The sequence below is a fragment of the Diabrotica undecimpunctata genome, chromosome 9, assembly GCF_040954645.1.
Source record: "Diabrotica undecimpunctata isolate CICGRU chromosome 9, icDiaUnde3, whole genome shotgun sequence".
NCBI lineage: Eukaryota > Metazoa > Arthropoda > Insecta > Coleoptera > Chrysomelidae > Diabrotica > Diabrotica undecimpunctata.
In genome coordinates this window covers 30,024,476-30,047,283 of record NC_092811.1, presented here as the reverse complement: position 1 = coordinate 30,047,283, position 22,808 = coordinate 30,024,476, and the positions used below count along the sequence as shown (strand labels likewise).

The following is a 22,808-nucleotide window of genomic DNA, read 5'->3' as shown; positions in this document are numbered from 1 at the left end:
TCAACTTCATCCCTGTATAGCCACCCCCTGTACCACGAGGGACGTCCGCCTGTAAGGCAAAGTCTTAACCCAGATACAATGAATATATTCCAATAGAGAAATGTCATATTACTGATCAGTTCAAAATTTCGGCTCTATCTCTCCGACTATTAGGCAAACTCCTCTTTCCTTTAAAGGAGACAGATAGTTGAACGATATTTTATACAATGTCTATCACCGGGTATGTATTTATTTTTGTCCAAGTTTTATATTGGTCCACTATTTCAAATGCAGTTCAAACAGACATATATTAAATTGTATGTTCCGTTTTAAATTGGTTCAATCTGTATATATATATATATATATATATATATATATATATATATATATATATATATATATATATATATATATATATATATATATATATATATATATATATATAATTTTCAATCTTTATAGACTAAATAAATTTTTTGTAAATGTATTATTTTGTGATTATTGTATAAAATACGTTACCTAAAGGATGGAGAAGTAGGACAGGTTTCTTGTAACCCCTTTCTTGTAGTTGCCTCTTCGTGTCTGTCATTAATAAAGCATGACCGTTGTGAATGGGGTTCCTCAGTTGGAAGGCGAAAACTGCATCAGCTCCCATAGCTTTAAACTTGTTCCTGAGTTCATTGGGCGTCAATCGATACTTATCTAGTCCATCATTCCATTTTATCCTTTGGAATACTTCCAAGTCACCTAAAATTGAGACGTGTGGCGTAAAAGGTGAAAATTAAACGCAATTGTGGTTAACCTAGAGGGCTGTTAATGGTACACAATCGTGATAGATGTGGGCACTATTAAGTTAATATCTTAGTATAAAAAAAATTCCTGATTTAATGATACATATTGAAACACTCACAAGCAGGTTATGTATTATAAGAACAAGAAGAAAGTATATGTTTGGAGAAAGTATTTAAGCTTACTAAATACATTTTTTAGACAACACGATAGGGTATAACAGATCAACGGAAGCATGGAAAAAAATAAAAAATATCAGAAGTAATAAACGAAGTAAAAATACCATACAGATAATTACATCAAAAGAGTGGACAAAGCATTACACAAAATTATTGCAGGAGAATAGGCCGGAATATATCTCATACGACCCTGTGACAATAATAACTGAGGAAGCAGAAATCACAGAGGAAGATATAAATAAAGCACTAAAGAAATCCAAAAACAATAAAGCACCAGGACCAGGGAACATAAAAATGGAACTGCTGAAATATGGAGGCGCAAGGATAGTATCCTTTATACGAATGTTGTTCAATAAAATCGAAGCAGGAGAGAAGATTCCCGATGAGTGGAATTTATCATACATGTGCTCCATTTTCAAAAAAGGTGACAAAAGGTCACCAAATAACTACAGAGGGATCAGTGTAATGCCTTCAATAGCAAGAATCTTTTCATCAGTTATAAAAGAAAAACTAGAACAACACATGGACCATTATAGCGAAGAACAAGCCGGATTCCGAAAAGCCAGATCATGTTTAGATAATATATTCATTATGAGACAGGTGATTGAAAAGAACAAAGAAAAAACATTAAAAAAACACATATGACCTTTATCGACTTAGAGAAAGCATACGATAGCGTGCCCAGGAAACAACTATGGGAGCAATGAGAAGAATGCGCGTTAGAGAGAAATGGGTGAATATAACACAAATACTGTATAAAGAAACACAAGTGCAAATAAAGTTAGGTAATGAAATAACAAAAACAATCACCGCAACAAAAGGCCTCAAACAGGGATGTGGTCTCTCACCTACACTTTTTAACATATATATATAGATCAGGCTTTGAAAAGATGGTATAGAAAATGCGGAACAATGGGCATACCAGTACAAGAGAATATATTACATTCACTACTTTTCGCAGATGATCCAGTCATTTTTGCACAAGACAGGGAGGATATGGAATATATGATAAGGAAATTAAAGGAAGAATATGAACTTTGGGGACTCAAGATAAATATGTGCAAGACCGAATACTTATGTACTGGACCCGAGGTTGCAGATTTGAACTTAAGTTTAGAAGAAGAGACTATTAAGAGTTGTAAGGCTTTTAAGTATTTAGGGTCAATGATTAGCCAAGATGGTAAAAGATAGAAATGAAAATAGCACGGGGAAAACAAGCCACAAGAGCACTTCATGGAGTGATATGGAACAACACTCTAACCAAAGAAAACAAAAAGAGGATCTTTCAAAGCATAGTGATGAATATTGCCCTATATGGAGCGGAAGTATGGCCAATGACAACAACAATACGAAATAAAATAAGAACAATTGAACTGGACTTTATGAGAAGATGTCTACAAATCACAGGAGCGGATAGAATAAGAACGGAGGAAATATGGAACAGAATGGAAGTAAAATGCTCAATTACAAAAAAGTTGGAAAACAGAGCCCTGCAGTGGTACGGGCATGTACAAAGAATGCCAGAGCATAGGTGGCCGAAAAGAATATTAAACTGGGACCCGCCGGGAAGAAGACGTAGAGGAAGACCTGCTACAAGATGGAAAACATACGTCGGAAATGCTATGATAGATAGAGACCTCAGAGAAGGTGACTGGGAGAATAGAGTGCTGTGGAGGACGAAAACGGCGAACTCATAATGGGAAAAGCCGAAGAAGAAATACATTTTTTTTATTATTCTTAATATTTTTAATATATGAACAGTCAGTTGGCTGGTATCAATCGCAGGACTCTACAGTCCTTTTTTCAAGCAGAGATGTGTATGTTCCCCTAAAGTGAAATCCTCTGACAACGACCTCGTGTCAGAACTTTTTTAAAATTTAATATTTTATGAGTTGATATATTATCTATAATCATAACTTTTATCATTTCCCAGAAAATTTTCTCAGAAACAATTATTATTGTCTACATTTTTGATACTCAACTAGAGGTGGCTGACTACCGAATATGAATAGTATAATGTTAAAATGTGTGTTCACTTGCCAGCTTAGAGCACCATCCTTGTTGCAAGCTTGCCAGAACGAAGGTGATGACTGAAGATGACTTAAGTATTAAGATGAATAGTTGCAATTGTAAGAAGTTTAAATGGCGATCTCTTAACAACAAGAACAGACGTACTAAACCGATGGACGGAATATTTTAACCAGATACTTAATATAGAGGAAGAAGAAAACCCGGAAGACGAAAGCTGAGAGGTAAGCGGAGCAGACGAGAGGGAGGAGGATCCACCAACGATCCTGGAAGTTAAAGACGCTGTAAACAAACTAGCCAGAAACAAATCACCCGGAATAGATAATCTCCCAGCGGAATTATATAAAGAAGGTGGCCACGATATCATAATAGCCCTACAGCAGCTTATAAAAGAAATATGGATACAGAAGTCCCTTCCCAATGATTGGAATATTGGAATACTTTGCACCATACACAAAAAGGGTGATATCTTTGAATGCTCTAACTATCGAGGAATTACGCTCCTAAATGCAGCGTATAAAATATTCTCCAATATACTATGCCATCGTATGGCACCATATGCAGAGCGAATAATAGGACAATATCAGGCTGGTTTCAGAGGTGGTAAATCAACAATTCATCAGATTTCAACCCTAAGACAAATTCTAGAGAAAACACTGGAATACGGTGTAGACACGCACCACATATTTATAGACTACAAGGCAGCCTACGACTCTGTAAATAGAAGAGAATTGTTTAGAGCAATGATAGACCTAGGAGTACCAAATCAGTTGGTAAGTTTAACCAAACTAACCCTTGAAAAAGTTGAATGCAAAGTACGAATCCAGGGGGAACTCTCTGAACCTTTTAAAACAAATAACGGGCTACGTCAGGGAGACCCACTCTCCTGTATACTATTCAATCTAGCTCTGGAAAAAGTAATACGTACGTCACAAATCACAACTACCGGTTCAATATATAACAAATCTGTGCAAATCTTAGCATATGCTGATGATATCAATATTGTTGGGAGAACGGAAAACGCAGCACGAGAGGCGTACGTAGCATTAAAGGAAGCGGCTACAAAAATGGGTTTAATAATAAACATCAACAAAACAAAATACATGAAAATAGGTACGTAACCACAAACACTACGGCCACTTGTTATAGAAAATGACGTCATCGAAGCAGTTAACGAATTTGTATACCTGGGAACGCTCGTCAATACTGAAAATGACACTACCGCAGAGATAAACCGCAGAATTTGCACGGCTAATAGATGCTATTTTGGGCTTAATCTCCTTTTTAAATCTACAGTTATATCAAGAAATACAAAAGTAAAACTCTACAAAACAATGATACGCCCAGTCCTAACATATGGTTCAGAAACCTGGACTTTAACAAAAAGCAATGAAAACATGTTAGGATGTTTCGAAAGAAAAATACTAAGGCGCATCTATGGAGCGGTAAATGAAAATGGTGTCTGGAGAAGACGATACAACTTCGAACTCTATAGGATAAACCAGGAACCAGATATCGTAAAACACATAAAGATAGGACGTCTGAGGTGGGTAGGCCATGTAATGCGGATGGAGCAAACCGACCCAGCTAGAAAAACGCTCCTTGATAGACCTATTGGTCAAAGAAGAAGAGGAAGACCCAGAACAAGATTCCTAGATAACATAGACCAAGATATGAGAAATATGGAAATACGTGCTTGGCGGAGGAAGGCGATGAATAGGGACGACTGGAGAAAAATTCTTGGGGAGGCTAGGACCCACACAGGGTTGTAAAGCCAAAATGATGATGATGAGTTGCAATTGTAGACAGAAATCAATGGGCTGCATGGTAATTGTTTCCCCTCAAGGGTGTAATCGCCAATAAACAATGACTTCCAGAGTATTCATACTTCCTACTGCCTACTATATTATATTGTGCTAATGTAAATGTTAATAAAACAAACTTACCTCCGACCAACCAGTCACCCGATTCGTATACCATCTTTACATAAGGATGATCTTTATTCGTCGTACCAAACTGCCTTGCCGCTCTCTCTTCTTTTCTATAATAGAAAAACTCTGGTTTCCTAAGAATAGCATAACACTGATCGTTGTATAACAGCGCAACAGCAGATGCATCTTTCAAACGTTCCATATCCATAGTAGCAAGAGGCAAGACAATTGGAATGCTTTGACTGACGGGATTACCCTCGTTTTGAAGGCAGTTAAAATGCAGCGTTTGTAAGTATTGGTCCTCGCGCATAAAACCTTTCAAGGGATACGCCCAACCTTCACTGAGAATCTACAAAATATTTACAGGAGTTTAGTATTTAGTATAGTAATGATGTATTGTAACGACAGGTTTGTTGTTACTATTTCAATGCAGAACGAAAATTTTCGGTATGATTCGAATATCCGATACCTCGACTGGAACAAGTAACATAAAAATTCAATTTGCAAAATCAAATACCGGAATTATTTATTTAGACTGAATTAGCAGAAAGGCATCAGTTCAATTCTAAATTAGTAACATATTTGGGTAGGAAATAAACGCAACAGTTTAATACTAGCCAAAATTTGATGTATATCTTCTACACTCATGGACAAAAATATCGAATATTTTGGAATTTTCTAATTTTTGTTTTTTCAAAATAAATTCTGGTCAATCAAGTCGTTTATTGTAAAATAGAGTTTATTTTAACAATGTTTAATGAACAATTTTAAGTTTTTATGCGGAGAAAATTGCGAAAAAAATAAATGTTTAATATTAGGTATATAGGGTTATTTTAATCTAAACTTAAATGATCATTTAAATTGCTTAAACAAGTTGTTTTAACTGAAAGAAGTGCATGATCAGTAACGAGTATTCCCCCCTCTAGCTCTTATTACTGCTTGCATCTTTCTCAGCATGTTTGCAAGTAAATTTTGGACATATCCTTGGGAAATTGCATTCCATTCATCCTGTGCAGCAAGCCGAAGCTGCTCTATCGTATTTGGAACGGGATTTCTTTGTCGTATGCTGCGTTTTAGGTGATCTCAAATGTGCTTTATTGGATTTAAATCCGGGCTAAACGGTGGCCAATCTAATCTTCGAATTTGAAACTCATCAAGATAATTACTCACTATGACAGCAGCATGTGGTCGAGCATTATCGTGCATTAACGTGAATCTTTCATATCCAATGTAACCAACATATGACAAAACATGATCTTACAGGATGTTTTAAACGTAAGAATCACCAGTCATCCGTCCAATCACTTTCACAAGTGCGGTACGTACCTCCCAACTAATACCTTCCCAAAGAATTATGCCATCAACTCCAAAACTAACAGTTTGGGCGAGACTGCAGCTGGCGAATTATTCTCCAACTCTTCTGTAGAGGTAAATTTGATCATCTGGCTTCCATAGTAGGATTCTGGTCTCATCAGTGAAAAGAACGTTTTTACAGTTGTCGATATTCCACTAAATATGTGTTCTTGCAAATTCCAAACGACGAGCTTTATGATTTTGGAGGAGAGGTGGAACTTTGGCGGGGAAGTTTGCTTCTTTTGATCTTCGTCTAACTGTTTGTGAACTCACATTAACTTGTCTAACATTTAATAGCTCATTTCTGAGGTGTATCAATGTCAATGAATGATTTCGTGTAGAATTAAGAACCAAAAAACGGTCATCAATTGCGGTTGTGCACCTTGGGCGTCCTTGACCAGGCCTTCGTACAAAATTTCCTGTTTCGCGGTATCTTTTTAGAGTATTCGAAACTATAGATTCAGTTCTGATGAGACGTCGTGCGATACCTTTTTGTGCATATCCTTCCTCGTACAAAATTACAATATGTACTACTTGGGCTCCATCGCAGTGTCGAATTGATAGGATACTTGTTTTAAACTTAGTTAAATCAAGACAATATTTAATTAAACTTAATAAATTAAACCGAATTAGTATGATTTTTCCTTTACGTGAAGAAGGTTATTTATGATGAAATGTACGAATGACACTAACCACTGAATAAACGTCAAAATAAACACCAAAATATCTCAAACCAGTTGAGTATATCAGCCTACTATATGAATATTATCAGTAATCTAAAATGATTTTGAAATAATAGTGACTACAAAAAAAAAAAATTGAAAAATTCCAAAATATTCGATATTTTTGTCCATAAGTGTATTTTTAGTCCAATGTTAACTTGTACGGACAGCCTTTAGTTAAGTACATGTATTTTAGATATAATATAGGGTTAATTAAAAGGTATAACCGTTATATTCAAGCATCCTGTGGAATAATTTCGCAACCAATTTTTTTCAAAATGCCATTTCTTTTATTAAAGACTGTTCTTTTTAACTAAAATAAATTTAATTTAATATTTTGTATTACCATCTCTGTCCCTTATAAATATTTCACACGTCGATTCCATACAAACAATACAATTAGGAACATCTTCTTCTTCTTCTTCCTCTTTATAAGCAATTCTGCTTGTTCATTGGCGGATTAATACCTCTGTGAAAGGTTGTCAATCCATCTTTTGCGCGGTCGTCCGATACTTCTTCTGCCGATTGGTGACATCTCTTGCTATTTTGACGACAGAAGTGTCCTCCATTCTGCTTATGGAGTTTCATGCTAATGGTGGTTATGCTATTCTTTCTTTTTTTCTATTTTCTTCTAATGTCTTCACTTCTCTTTCGATCTCTCAGCGTATTTCCTGTAATTCTTCTCAGTACTCTCATCTCTGCCGTTTCCAGTAGCCTTTGTGTTGTGGCTGTGTCGAGTCTTGTTTCTGAGGCATATGTCATTATTGGTCTTACACTGGCTTTATAAATTCTTGACTTCACCTCAGTGTTAATGTGTGTGTTTCGCCATAGTGTTATTAAGGCATCCTGCCAGTCTATTTGCTGTTTGTACTTGATCTCTAACTTCTTTGTCCAGGTCTCCATAGCTAGACAGTCTAATTCCCAGGTATTTTATTTCCATTACTTGTTCAATACTGATACCATCAATTTCTATTTTACATCTGGTTGGTTCTTTGCTGACTACTATTGTTCTAGTTTTCTGAGATGAGATTATCATATTAAATTCTTTTGCTCTTATGTTAAATCTGTGGACCAGTCTTTGCACACTATCTTGATCTTGGGTTATCAATATTGCGTCGTCTACGTAACAGTATTTTTATTTATTTGTTTCCCATTCTATCTCCTCCAGCATACCTACAGCTGCACATAGGAATCAATCATATTTCTAGTTAATATATTTTTCTGTCTGTATCGCTGGGATATCCGTACGTGTGAAATTACTGCTAGATTGAAAATATTTTTGTTTTGGCGAGACAACTGACACTTGTCAATAAAACTTTGCTGTGTACCCTTTTTATAATTTACTTCAATTAAATGCAAGCTCAGAAGTGGCAACTACTAACAGAAAACGAAAATACAGAATAAGTGTAGAATCACAGAACATGCCGAAACAAAGAAAAGATCTTCTGAGACAAAACAAAAGAGACACTGTAGAATTTAAGAAACTTAATCGAGAAATAGGAAAACAGATAAAAGAAGACAAAAAACATCAAGAAGACCATATAGAACAAGTCATAGAGAAAAACCGAAGTCTCAAATGCACCAAACCGAAAGTAGGAAAGAAAAACATAATACCCATTAAAAATGAACAAGAACAACTAGAAAAAAGTAAATCTGATATAGCAAACTCAATTGAAAAGTTCTACGCCGATCTGTATCGTTCCAGAAACGATCCCCCTAACTCCTCAAAGCAGAACTTGAAAAGGCTGATAACAAATGTCAACTCAGAAGTAATGCCCGAAATAAGCCACGAAGAAATACAAAGAGCAGTAAAAGAAATAAAAAGGAATAAAGCTCCTGGAAGCGATGGAATCCTAGCAGAAATGCCGAAGGAAGGCGGAGAAGAAGCCGTCACATTTCTAAAAATACTATTTAATAAATGTCTATTCGAAGGCAATATACCCCAACAATGGAATACTGCTAAAACAATACTAATACACAAAAAGGGAGACACCACAGACCTGAAAAATTATCGACCAATTTCACTTCTTTCACAACTTTACAAAACCTTTACAAAGATTATTACAAATAGGCTAACAATTCAATTTGACGGATATCAACCAGTAGAACAAGCCGGATTTAGAAAAGGGTACAGCATCTGTGGCCATCTATATACTTTGAAAGTCCTAATAGAAAAGACTAACGAATACAATCTCCCATTATGTCTGGCTTTTATAGATTATGAAAAAGCTTTTGATAGCGTAGAACTGTGGGCAATACAAGAAGCAGTAGTCAACAACCGGATCGACTCCAGGTACAGAATATTAATACATAATATTTACGAACAAGCTGAAATGATAGTGTCGTTGGGTAATGGAGTCGAAACAAGACCAGTAAAAATCAACCGAGGCGTAAGACAAGAAGACACAATCTCCAAAATTATTTACAGCTGCTCTAGAAGATATCTTTAAGTCAATAGACTGGGAAAATAAGGGAATCCCTGTTAACGGAAGATACTTCAATCATCTTAGATACGCAGATGATATAGTACTAATAGCCGACACGTGGAATGCACTGAATACAATGATTGAGGAGCTAAACACAGAATCCCTAAAAAATGGACTGAAAATGAATTTCAGCAAAACTAAACTAATGTCAAACAAAGATGACAAACCTATGATAAACATGCAAGTAACAAAGATAGAACACGTAGATGAATATACATATTTGGGTCAAAATATCAAGGTCAGCAAAGAAAATCAGACTACCTAAATAAGCACACGTGTAAAAATGGGATGGGCAGCATTCGGAAGACTCTCATACGTCCTTAAAAATAAAAATATACCTCAAAGACTGCGAATCAAAATGTTTAATTCCTGTATCCTACATGTACTTACATATGGAGCTCAAAACCTGGACATTCACTAAAATAAACATGGAGAAGATCAGAAAAACTCAGAGAGCTATGGAACGACAGAACCTGGGCATTTCACTCAAAGACCATAAAACCAATGAAGACATTCGTAATATAACAAAAGTAAAAGATGCTGTCGAATAGGCAGCTAAACTGAAATGGAGATGGGCTGGACATAACGAACGTCTTAAAGATGGCCGATAAAATAAAGAAATCGGGAATTGGCGGCCATATGAAGCCAAAAGACCACGAGGAAGACCGCAAATGCGCTGGAGCGACGATATTAAAAGAGCTGCTGGACCAACGAGGAAACGTCTTACAAACAACAGAGATGAATGGCGAGAATTAGGAGAGGCCCATATTCGGCAATCCGAATAAAGAGAAGGGTTAAAAAAAAATGTACATACACAAACCATAAGTGAAGGTAAATATAAAAAATAACAATATATGTGTTTCCTAAGAGAAATACTGGAGGAATCAGATATGAATCACTCCGAATTTGTATGACAAGTATAGTGAATGTTGCATTATATGTGGAATTTCAATTTTCATTATGTTTTTAAAAGCTGAACTATTTTTTCTGTAAGTTTTAGTCGTGTGTATAAGAATATTTTTCTTGTTGTTACAGATGTTTTTATTTACAAAAATTGTTTGGACCAAGTGGATTTAGAAGCTATGAATGATGGTGAACTAATGGATTTTATTGATGCTATGCTATAGCGTGCGGTAGAGATAATGAATTTGAAGATATTGATGAAAATAATCTTGAAAATAATGATCAAATGCATGAGACTCACGCACCGGAAGAAATTTTCGACAACTATTTTGAAAGAACTAATGTCACCCGTATCAATTTCCATCAACTATGGCATATACATACAGGACAAATATCTTCATATTTGTTCTATTGTGTATATACTATTGTAAGTCACATATCCCTGATTGCGGCCCTATGAATTAGCGAAGTCTCTCTTCAACGCCGAAAAATTCCACGAACCGATTTTATCGACGCGGAGGTAGCCTTCGAGAATTTAGGATTTTCCTGTGGATTCGACCGTCGCGTCGTCTCATCCAGCTCTTTTCGAGATATTTCGTTCTCATTATATAAGCCAGCGGAAAGGGCGTTTGATCATTAGTATTGGCGATTCTACGTATCAGTGCAACTTGTTTTGTAAGCGATAATTATTAATGTAATTAGTAATTATATATATATATATATATATATATATATATATATATATATATATATATATATATATATATATATATATATATATACCCGGTATTTAGGCGTTCCACGCCCTTCCGGTAGGGATCTATGGAGGAGTATCACCTAGCCGCAAGCCCTTATCTCTTGCCGTACTGCTCCACCATAGGCCGATCAGATACCAGCATATTCTAGACTAAGCCGCAGATTCATTTTAGAATTTTAAACTACTGCGTTAGCCTTTTTGTTTTCTGTTCACCGAGCCGGGGATTTGAACTGACATCTCTCGCATTGAAGCGAAGGAGAAGTCAGCCGCCCAGCCCGCTTGGCTATCCGATCGACTAATTAGTAATTATACCATTTGCAATTAAATGAGTTTTTGAGTTAAATAAAATTAGTTAAACCACGTTTTGCTTCACTTAATCTTTGAACTCACAGAGCACAAGAACAGTTTTATCTACAAAAACTAAGTATTAACCTTATTTATTAGCACCGAGTGTAGAAATACGAGTTTTCAGAAAGGTCAATCTTGAGACAAATTTTTTACCATAAATATTCTCAGTTCAAGGCATTTTTTAGTTTCTGTCAAGCAACAGAAGCGAAAAACTAATAAGATCAAAGCAAATATAGAATAGAAAAACCTCTGATACGATATTAAAAGGAGTTGTGATTCTTTTGTATCATTGAGAAATTACCTCATTAATTTGAAAAGATCCAAGAGGGAATAAATGACTTAATCAAAGTAAGAATTGACACATTGTTACGACATGATCTAAAAACAATTGTATAGATTGTGAAGTCCACAAAAGAGACGCTAAAGAAAGGAACGTCTCCAGATAGACGTGAGAGACGGTACACAAGTTGGGTATATGGACTAACTATCCAATTATCCAAGTACAGCAGTAATCAAAGAAGTAATAAAAAAGATCTAGAAACTTACCTGCAGCCACTGTAAATCTAATTCAGTAATCTGAAGTCTAGGTAATGATTCAGCTTCTTCATAAGCACTAGCCAGCATACTTTTTGGAATGAACAATTCGGGAATAACATCCTTTTCTTCTTGTACAAAAGGCAATATTCCGTTCTCTTGTAACAATTCGACAACTTGCATTGTTGACTGCTCTATCGAACAATTTACTGTTTTCACCACAAGTTCCGGAAGCTCCGGCTTCTCATAAGGTTGATCGATACCCGTAAAGCCCTTGATAATACCCTTCCTTGCCTTCTGGTACAAACCTTTAGTATCTCTTTGTTCGCATACTTCCAATGGAGTGTTAATGAATACTTCAAAAAACTTAAGATCACTGTCTCGATGGATACGACGTGCTACATCTCTGTCTTCGGCACTGGGAGAAATGAAGCTACAGAGACATATCTGTCCGGCATCTGCAAACAGTTTCGCCACTTCGGCAACTCGGCGGATATTCTCTTCTCGGTCTTGTTTGGAGAATCCCAGGTCTTTGTTTAAACCTGTTCTCAAGTTGTCGCCATCAAGACAATAGGCTGGTACTCCGTGGGATACGAGGTAAGCCTCTAGTTCAAACGCTATGGAAGTTTTACCAGCTCCTGATAACCCTAAAACACAAGAAATCAATTTTATTAAAAGTAGAGTAGCATGGCAATGTAAAGAAAGTGTATATATGTAGGTATTCATGGTATCTGAAGAACCCCCTTTTGAGGAATAGGTCTAGATATATCAAAAAGAAGTTAAAATAGTAATTAATATAAACCATGCGTCAAATCCACTATCTTTGAAAAGCCAACTTAAAAACCATGTAAAATGAGGGATATCTAGTTCAACACTTGTTACGACCACGTGAATCACGAAATCGTGAAACTACAATACAAACATACAAAAACAAGATCCAATTATAATTGGGAATTAGAATTCTAACAAAAGCTACACAGGAGTAACAAAAACCTATTTTTTACGGTCCGTTTCCTTTAAGAAGGTTGGCTATAGTTACAGCTATCCTCAACTTTGATACTGCTACTCTGAACAGCTCAACAAATTTACAGTTGTACCATTATCTCAAATTATTTAGCCGTGATATATGTCTCCTATGTTTATTATGCCCAGTATCTTTCCTTGTATAATAATCTGCAGCAATCTCCTCTCGCCTTGAGGCTTTCGAAATGTGGTGCTATAGAAGAATGTTAAAAGTTTCCTGGGTGGAGAAGATTCGAAACTACACAATAAGAACCTCATGGTTGAAGAACTTGCGAGATTGGTATGGTGTTGATACAGGCATTCTATTTGGGGTGGCAGTGAATAAAATTAAGATAGCTATAGATAGATTAATTGTTTACAATTCAGGTAAAGACTTTCAGATTAATCCTGGAAGCCTATGGAACTAGCACGGTTAAAAGGTTATATACCCAAGCTAATATTTCTCTTCTTATTGCGCAGTCTTTTTTCGACGCTTGGCGATCCAAATGGCAATTGTAGCTTTGGAAACTGCTACACGAAAGATTTTTGTGGATGAGCAGTCAAACCATCTCCTCATGTCTCTCAGCCATGAGTTATGGCGTCTTCCAAGTAATTTTTTTGCCCTGAACTTTACCTTCCAACATGATTTGGAGTAATTCATATCTTTCCCAATCTTTACCAATTGTCAGAGATTGCCTTTACCTATTAGAACAATTTGTTGGATGAAAGGCGTAGTGGTGGTAGGCCACGAAAAAGAGACAGTATGAAGTAGGCAATTAATGTCATGTTATTGTGTTGATATTGCAAGTTTGTTATTATTGCATATAATAATATTTAAGTAAATGTAATACTGTATTCTGTGTAAAATAAAAGCCAATAAAACCGAATCCAACCTACGCAAACCTCTTAAAATGGGTAGTTTTTTGGTGGTGCGACACCAATCATAAAAACGAATATTGCTCAAAGAAACAATGGACAGCCTCTGAACAGGATTGACAGTATGAAGATGACCACGGCAAGAAATAAGGAAAAGCGAAAAATATCCAAAACCCAGATGAGAATTACTACATGGAATATCAGGTCACTCAACTTAAGGGACCAAGAAATAACTTAAGTGCCGAAAGAGAAACAAATAGACATTTGCACTCTACAGGAAACAAAAAAGAAAGGAAAATGACAATCAAAATTAGATGAATACATACTAATCTACAGTGGAGTCAGTGGCGGCTGGTGTGGTAAAATTTTGGGTAGGCCAAGCCAGCAAATTACATATAGCTATGTGTAATCAGTGACGGATCCACAGCGAGAGGTCACGGGGTCATGACCCCCCAAACTAATTTTTTAATGATTTCTCTGTTCATTTTAACTTATATCTAATTTTTGCGATATTTGATTTTTCATCTAGCAAATCGCGAACAGAAAACGCCCTCTTCTGTACGTCCTTAAAGGACAGGAATTTACTTAAATATTCCTTGCAACTGGAATGTTTTTTTGAGGCAGACATATTTTTTAAATCAAAGTATCCTTCACAATTCCATACACATTTCTTATTAGAAAATAACAAACACGGCCAACAATATAGTCTGTTTTTCGCAATACTTCCAGACAACCATTTAGTAGACATCATACCAAGAGCAATTAAAAGTACGCACCTTTTTCCCATTTTTTTGGTCAATACGCAATGTTGGAGTAGGCCTTTCATTCATAATAATTTTTTTTCTATCAATTTCAGTTCTTTTAGATAATGGCGATTCCAATAGTGAAACAACAATGTCCAAACACTCACTATCAACATTACTATTACTGCAACCTGGTAAAGCTTCATAAAAACTCATTTTTATGTATCAGTTATAAAACAATCTAACATAAGTTGGCTACAATCAGGCAATATAGAAATCACGCAAATGTGATTTTTTTTCTTCGAATTTTACGAATTTTTTAAAATTTATTTGGGCAATCGTGCACTTGTTTGCAATTGTGTTGTTTGTTTAAAAATATGTTACAATTATAGATTATGTTACATATTTTTTTATCATAATTTAAAAGTAAATTTATATTACAATTCGATAATTACGTTACAAGTGACAACGATGGTCGGCGTAGGCCCGATCGTCTAGTGCCTAAACAGCAAGCATAAACACGATAATATAAATCGTTGTCCGGCAAGCTGCTAACTTCAAACGCTTTTTGTACGGGGATCTTATGTGAGCTGGGTCGGCCAGTTCCGATCGGGCCTATAAATGATATTTAAAATGCCTGAATACAATTCGATGCTTTCTGTGGTAATATAATAACATAATTGTTATTATATCGTATAACGTATTATTGTTTATTTATTTAAACGTTATTTACATGCATTAACATAATTTTTGAATATATGTTTTTCAATTTTAAAGCTCTTAAAATTATTGGGTAGGCCCGGCCTATCCTGCCTACCCCCAAAAGCCGCCACTGAGTGGAGTAACAAAATAAAGGAATCAGAAATGAAATGAATACTTTAGTTAGACAAATAAAAAGTGACACTGGCAGAGACTCTCTAAACAGATGGAACATGTCTTCTACGGAACACAAAAAGAAACATGGAGAATGATCAGAGGACAAAGAAAAGAAATGAACGAACTAATAAAAACCAAACACATTCAGAAGGAAACATGGGTAGGCTACTTTCGATCCCTATTTGCTAAAGGTGACGATAATGAACCACCAACACCAAACGTGACAGCAAACGAAGAAATAAATATTGAGGAGGAAGAGGTAGCATTAAGGAATTTAAAAAACAGGAAATCATCAGGAGAGAAGAGAATACCGAACGAACTCCTAAAGTAAGGAGGACCAAATCTGAAGCAACTACTAAAACTAATCCAAAAGATAATAGAACAAAACAGAACTCCTCAAAAATGGAGATCAAGCATCCTAATAACTCTCTTCAAAAAGGGAGACAAATCGGACCCGGAAAATTACAGAGGAATTAATTTATTAAACACAATAAAATTACCAGCCAAAGTAATAACAAATAAACTGAATGAAATTATAACACTAGCAGAAGAACAACAAGATTTTAGATCAGGAAGATCATGCACCGACGCTATATTTATAAAGAGGCAAGTGCAAGAGAAATCATTAGAATACAACAAACTGGCATATCTATGTCAAATTAAAGGATGTTATCCACTTATTGTACACAAGAGGAAAATATTTAGGAATAATCAAAACGATCGAAAATATCTACCAAAACAAGACAATAAAAGTAAAAGTAGAAGAACTAACCGACTCTATTGAAGTTGGCAATGGGATAAGACAGGGAGATTCCCTGAGTCCTCTATTGTTTAACCTGATTATGGATGAAATAATAAAAAGATGTAAGAACTAAAAAAAGATACCAAATGGGAGGTAAACAACTTAAAATAATATGCTATGCAGATGACGCAATACTACTTTCTCAAAGTGAAGATGATTTACAACGTATGCTGCACCAATTTAATAGCCAAAAAATTTAACATGTTAATTTCCCCAAAAATGCAAAATGCATGGTTAATAACATCAAATTTACTAAGATGTAAATTGGAGCTCGAAGGTCAGATAATAGAACAAGTTTAAAGAAACAGAAGTTGAAGATCAAGTGAATAGAGCAAACAGAGCCGCAGGTTTCCTAAATAAAACAATATGGAGAAATAAAAATATCGGGAAAGAAATGAAAGGCAGAATTTACAAAACAGTCATCAGACCAATAATGACATACGCGGAAGAAACATGACCTGACAGATAGAGGACAAAAAGGATGTTAGAAATAGCAGAGATGAAAACACTAAAAAAAATTGATGACAAGACACTATGGGACAGAGTTAGAAGTACAGATATACGACGTAGATGCAAGGTGAAGAACATAGAGCTCTGGGTAAGAAATAGAAGAGTAGAATATATAAGCCGAATGGCAACAAATAGTGTAGTAAAGACGGCAGAGGTCAGTTTCCCAATAGGAAGACCACGAAAACGATGGAACGATAACTTACCAAAAAACAGATAGTCTACATAAAAAGAAGATTTTCCTTTTTAGATGTCAAAAAAAAATGATCAAACTTGGGCCATAAATACAAACGTTATTTAAATTAAAATTTGTAAACATTTGAAAGCAGCCAATTTTTATGCACTTGGACATATAAAGAGCAATTGGGAGCTAAAATGATTTTTAAAAAAGAACAAATATTTTAAATTACAAGCAAATATACAGAAACATTCTCGTAGACAAGCATGGTTTAAAGGAAACTTGGCGGGTATTTCCTTATATGTTGTTTCAGATAATTTGTAATATATGTGTGGTTAGAAATAATCTAACGGAATGGTTTTTCATATGATGCAGCAAACTTCCTGTACCAAATAATTTCCAATTTCTTAATATATTAAAACCTATTTTTCTTTTGTTGCTATTATACTTTTATGGGTTTTAGACTTCACAGAAGCTATTTATACTATAGTTTACACAAACAGGATTACACAGTAATTTAAACAGACAGATGATTCTAAAAATTAAACAGGAGTAGGATGTGCTATGTATGTGCAAAATACCCACCAATACAATAATTACAAATTATCTAGTATTAGTAGCATCTTTTCAGCTAAATTTATAGCCACTGAAAAAACTCTAGAATAGATTCAAGAGAAAAACATTAAAGAAACTGTGATAATAACTGTCTCCAGATCTGCAGTATATGCAATTGAAAACACAGATTTCAGTTCATACAAATCTAAAATTTGATCTTAATATTAAAAATAATTTGTCTAAATAATAGATGAGAAAGTAGACCGGTTGGTCTAACACGGAATAACAAAGGTTGATATCCTAACTCAGATTTTATTGAGTGATGCAATAAATGAAGTTAAATCTAGAATATATAAAATATGGGAAAAACATTGAAACAATATTTCAAGCAAGTCAAAAAATTTATAATTTTCTTTGCATCAATAACTTTCTTATCCACCTGAATAACATAACCTACCAAAGTTCGATATTTCTACTATTGTGAGATTTTAAACTCGACACTGAAAATATGCGGCACATCTGCATAAATTGGAAATAGTGAGTTCACCATTGAAAGAGTCAAGCAATATACATATCTGGGCACCAATTTAAATAGCCAATGGGACCACTCAACAGAAATTAAACAGCGAATAATAAAAGCAAAAGCAGCATTCGTTAGAATGAGAACCATTTTCAACAGTCCAGACATATCATTAAAAACAAAATGCCGTCTATTGAACTGCTACATATTCACAGTTCTGCTTTACGGAATGGAAGCATGGACACTGACTGTTGCATTTATGAATCGGCTCGAAGCTTTCGAAATGTGGTGTTATAGGCGCATCTTACGTATATCCTGGGTTGACAGAGTTACTAATGTGGAGGTCCTGCGTAGAATGGGGAAAGAATGTGAAATTCTCATGACCGTCAAAACTAAAAAGTTGGAATATCTAGGACATGTAATGAGAAATCAAGAACGTTACGGCCTTCTCCAGCTGATTCTCCAAGGGAAAGTAAATGGTAAGAGAGGATCGGGAAGAAGACGCATTTCCTGGCTTCAAAATTTACGAAAGTGGTATAACACGACTACCACTGAACTATTCCGCGCTGCAATAAATAAAGTAAAGATAGCCGTGATGATCGCCAACATCCGGAACGGATAGGCACTTTAAGAAGAAGAGTTCACCAGTTTGCTTTTGTAATAATGTTTCTATGCAACTGAGATGAGAACGTGAAATATCACATGTTGGCTATCAAGAACTACAGACAAGAAGACAGAAATCAGAGTCACAGTATATTTTGTTGTTATTCACAGGTCGTTTGTGTTATTTCTTAATCACACCTGTTACATCATAAGATATTTACCCCACCTCTAATGCAGTTGAAACTGTTCTCTACTATTGTGCATTGCCAACAAGAACATGTGCATTGAACAATGACAAGTGCTCTGGAATATAAACTGCAAAACAACGAATTACAATTTTGCTCTGTGCAAATATAGAAGGTGAAAAGAAGGAATCACTAATCATGGGCAAAAGCAAAAAAATATACTCGATGTTTTAAGGGGGCACACGTCAATAAGTTGCCTCTTGAATGGGTGTCGAACAAAAAGGCGTGGATGACAGCAGATATTATGATGATATGGCTCCATAAATTTGACACGACAATGAAAGCAAAATAGAAAAGTATTGTTTCTGGATAATGCTACATCTCACTCCAAGATTGTTCTGGATAATGTTAAACTTATTTTTCTTCCACTAAATACTACCACACATTGCCAACTTGGAACAAAGCGTTATCCAGAATTTTAAAATGATTTATAGAAGCTAATTTAGTAAGAGGATTTTAACTTGTATAGACAGTGGACCTCTTCAAGAAATAGAGAAAAACATTACAATAACCGCCTTCATATGGATTACAGTGGCTTGGCATACTTTGTGGCTGATAACAATAAAACAAGGCTTTTCTAAAGCCAGATTTATGTGTAATGTAGATGCAAATGATTTTGAAGCAGACAATAATATTCTACTATCACAATTATTTCCCAGCATCAAAGACACATTAGTGGATTGAAGATGATTTTAAAGCAGACAGTAATATTCTACTTGCACAACTATTTCCCACCATCAAAGACACATTAGTGGATTTAAAAACAATTTGTCTTGATTGATAGTGATGTGCCAACAGAAAGTGGAGAATTAACCATCAACGACTGTATTGAAGAATTAGCAGAAATAAATAAAACTATCCCTAACTCTGAACCCGAGGAGGAAGAACCTGAAGGTTTTCCAGTGTCAAATATATCCAGCCTATCTGAAGCCTGTGTAAGTCTCAGGAAGTTTAAGAAAACTTTTTTTTATTGAGAACAATTATGATATGTCCACCAGTTGCAAATCTAGACATTTGCCTTGGGAGGGGCCCTTCTAACTTGGGGAGGGGCAACTTCCAATGAAACATCAACCAAAAGACATAAAAAAGATAAACCCAAAACTACACAAAAGACATAAATAATAGGTGTTCTTTAATTTTGGACCTTCTTATGATGTCCACAAATATTTCTGAGTTTTTAATAAAATGCGAATCTGAATTTTTTAAAAATAAATTAAAAAGTATGAAGCAATCATTAAATTAAGTTTATCCATACAGTGTGTCCACAAAAAAAGGTGGTAAAAGTTTAACCTATTTTTAAATTGATATCATTATGTCCATTTATATTTCTGATCAATTGAAATTGAAATTAATAATTAATTGAAATTACATTAAAAATGTAAATAAACAATGTAAAATACAGATCAGTTGCTTTAATTTTCCTATGTTCTCTCTTAAATGACCACTCCTCTTTACCAACAGCTTTTGATTCCCTGAGGGTGGACACTATTGGAAATTTTTACTGTATTATGTATTGATATTAACTCTGATTTATTGTTAAATTTTTTACTTAATTACAGTTTGTATTTGTGTTTCACCCACGTTTATTTAAATAAAGACATATATTTTAATATTGGTATCTACAACAAAAGAGACCAGACATATACTAAAAAATAGATATTGACAAAAATGCAATCAAACAGTATCTAGGTATGACAGTTATATTAAGTAATATTTAGAGAAAAAACAATAAACAAAACAAAAGAAAAAAAAATACATTGTAAAAAAGGAAAAAGATTAAAGAAATCAAATAAAATAAGAAAAAAAACATTATTAGAAATATTATAATTAAATTTGTCTGAGACACTAAATTGTAAATGACAACACTTAAAATATAGCAAAATATAAATAGAAAATAAAAACAATATAATGAAATCAAAAATCTATAGATTAATTCAAAAAAGTGAACACTGGCTAAGAACAAGATTATCAAACTCACAATGAACTTAGTACCAATAGCAACAAAAAAAGGGAAAAATATGAGAGGGTAAGTTATTCTATGTAAAAAATAAAAAATGTGGATTGAAGGCAGAGAGAGAGAGAGAGAGAAATTTTGTTGGGGCAAAACAAAACAAATATTTTAAATTGGTCCAGTGTACTGTTTTCAGTATAAGAATCTAGTTAAAACTTGTTTTTAAAATACAGATATTATAACAGACATTTTAAAGAAAACATTTAACTGTTTGTTTAGGTGTTTACACATTCAATCATTAAAAAAAAAGTGTGTAAGTCTCACACTGCTTCAACAAGGCTATGTCATTATTTAATTTATAGTTAATACATACATGTCATGTATAATTAATTATATGTTAGTTCCATATGTAAATGTTATTTAACACCTTCTTTTTTACATGTACCTACTTTATATAGGTTTTTTAACAGGGCAAAGTTTATTAATGGATCGAATGTACAAAAGGCAACTTTCAATTTAAAACTGCTTACCTGTAAACCAAACTGTACACCCCCTAAATCCTCGCAGATGCCCCAGGATTTGCCCTCTTTTAGCCCTTGATACATGATGTTTTTGCTCAGTAACATTCGTTGCAACTTGTAAGCATGTTTTTTGTTTTTTATAAATATCTTCTCTAGATGCCATGCCAGCCATCCTTTATCTTTTAGTATTATATCACACTGTTAGTGATATATCAATTTCACTCCCTAACTTTCACTGATAAGTAGGTTGAACTTTGGTTGCTTTGGTCGGTGAAAGGGTACAGACTGATAACTAATGAACACGTATATAAATTCAGCACTGAAGTTTACTAATAATACTTATAATATTTATACATAAATTAATTGTAGATACATAGAAACAGTGACTGCAACTGGGTTAATAAGATTAGACACGGCTTTTGGAAATTTTAAACCGTAAGTGTGTGGTCAACGTATGGCAATACTTTCCAAGTTTACATGGGTAAACACATATTTCTAATATATTATTAACCCTTCCACAGAAACGTGACTTCATTCATATTTTGAGTGCATTCACTTAAAAGTAATAAAATTTTAATATTGACTTTTTCAGTTGACAGTGACATTACTTAGTTACACCAGCTTACACATAACGTTTGAACTACGAATCATCAATAGCTGAATTCTGTAAAAACTAGTTATTTTTTCATTCCAGGACCTACTAATGCAGCTACTTGCCGCTAGAATGCACTAAACGTACAACATGAAAAAAACTAAACATTTTTTGTTTTTTAGATGAACAAAAAATGTAAAATCAGTTTATATATTAAATTAATAGTATTTGTGTTGTTCAAAAGATTATTTGTACAAGAAAAACTATTCATTCCTGGTTAAAAATTAGATTTTGGTTGCAATAAAATTAAATCATTTAAGTATCAAGTGGTTGAAATAAAATGTTTATAAATTTGTACTTTTAACATTTTATCAAAAAATTATAGCTTTACTGAATTCTTTTTGTTAACTAACTTTTAATTTCTGTTCTCATACCAAAGCCGTGGAAACATGAGTAGTTCCAGAAAAGTTATTTATAGCCACGGTTGCAAATTATATCTATACAGTGTATATTAGTATATGAAAAAAGAAAGGAAAAAAGAAATCCTAACTATCCCCATGAGGAATTTGCAGAAAAAAGTGACCAAAGCTTGTGATGTTCTTGTCAACACGGTAAAACATATTGTTGAAAAATCATATAAAAAAAATCTCCTGGTGAACGCTTTACATCACCTTAAGTTAAAACTATTAACAAACCTTCAACTTCCAAAGGGTCCGTTAACGAGTTTGAAGGGGAAATAATTCAAAGAATTATTCTTACACTGCAATCCACTTATTGGTAAGAGGGAACGAATATTCAAATTGTTAGTATCTACTAACAATTTAAAGA

At 34.3% G+C, this 22,808-nt stretch overlaps 1 protein-coding gene across 1 annotated transcript in view; it reads right to left on the bottom strand.

Moving 5' to 3' along the window:
* Window positions 1–21,992, bottom strand: part of Papss (3'-phosphoadenosine 5'-phosphosulfate synthase) — a 35,213-nt gene extending 13,221 nt beyond the window's left edge. Inside the window, exons 1-4 of the mRNA XM_072543056.1 lie at window positions 21,398–21,992; window positions 12,022–12,656; window positions 4,922–5,255; window positions 499–726 (exon numbers count right to left, since the gene is read on the bottom strand). Of these exons, the coding sequence (XP_072399157.1) occupies window positions 499–726; window positions 4,922–5,255; window positions 12,022–12,656; window positions 21,398–21,560 (1,360 nt within the window). The 5' untranslated portion in view covers window positions 21,561–21,992. The remainder of the gene's footprint in view (window positions 1–498; window positions 727–4,921; window positions 5,256–12,021; window positions 12,657–21,397) is intronic.
* Window positions 21,993–22,808: the final 816 nt, after the last annotated feature.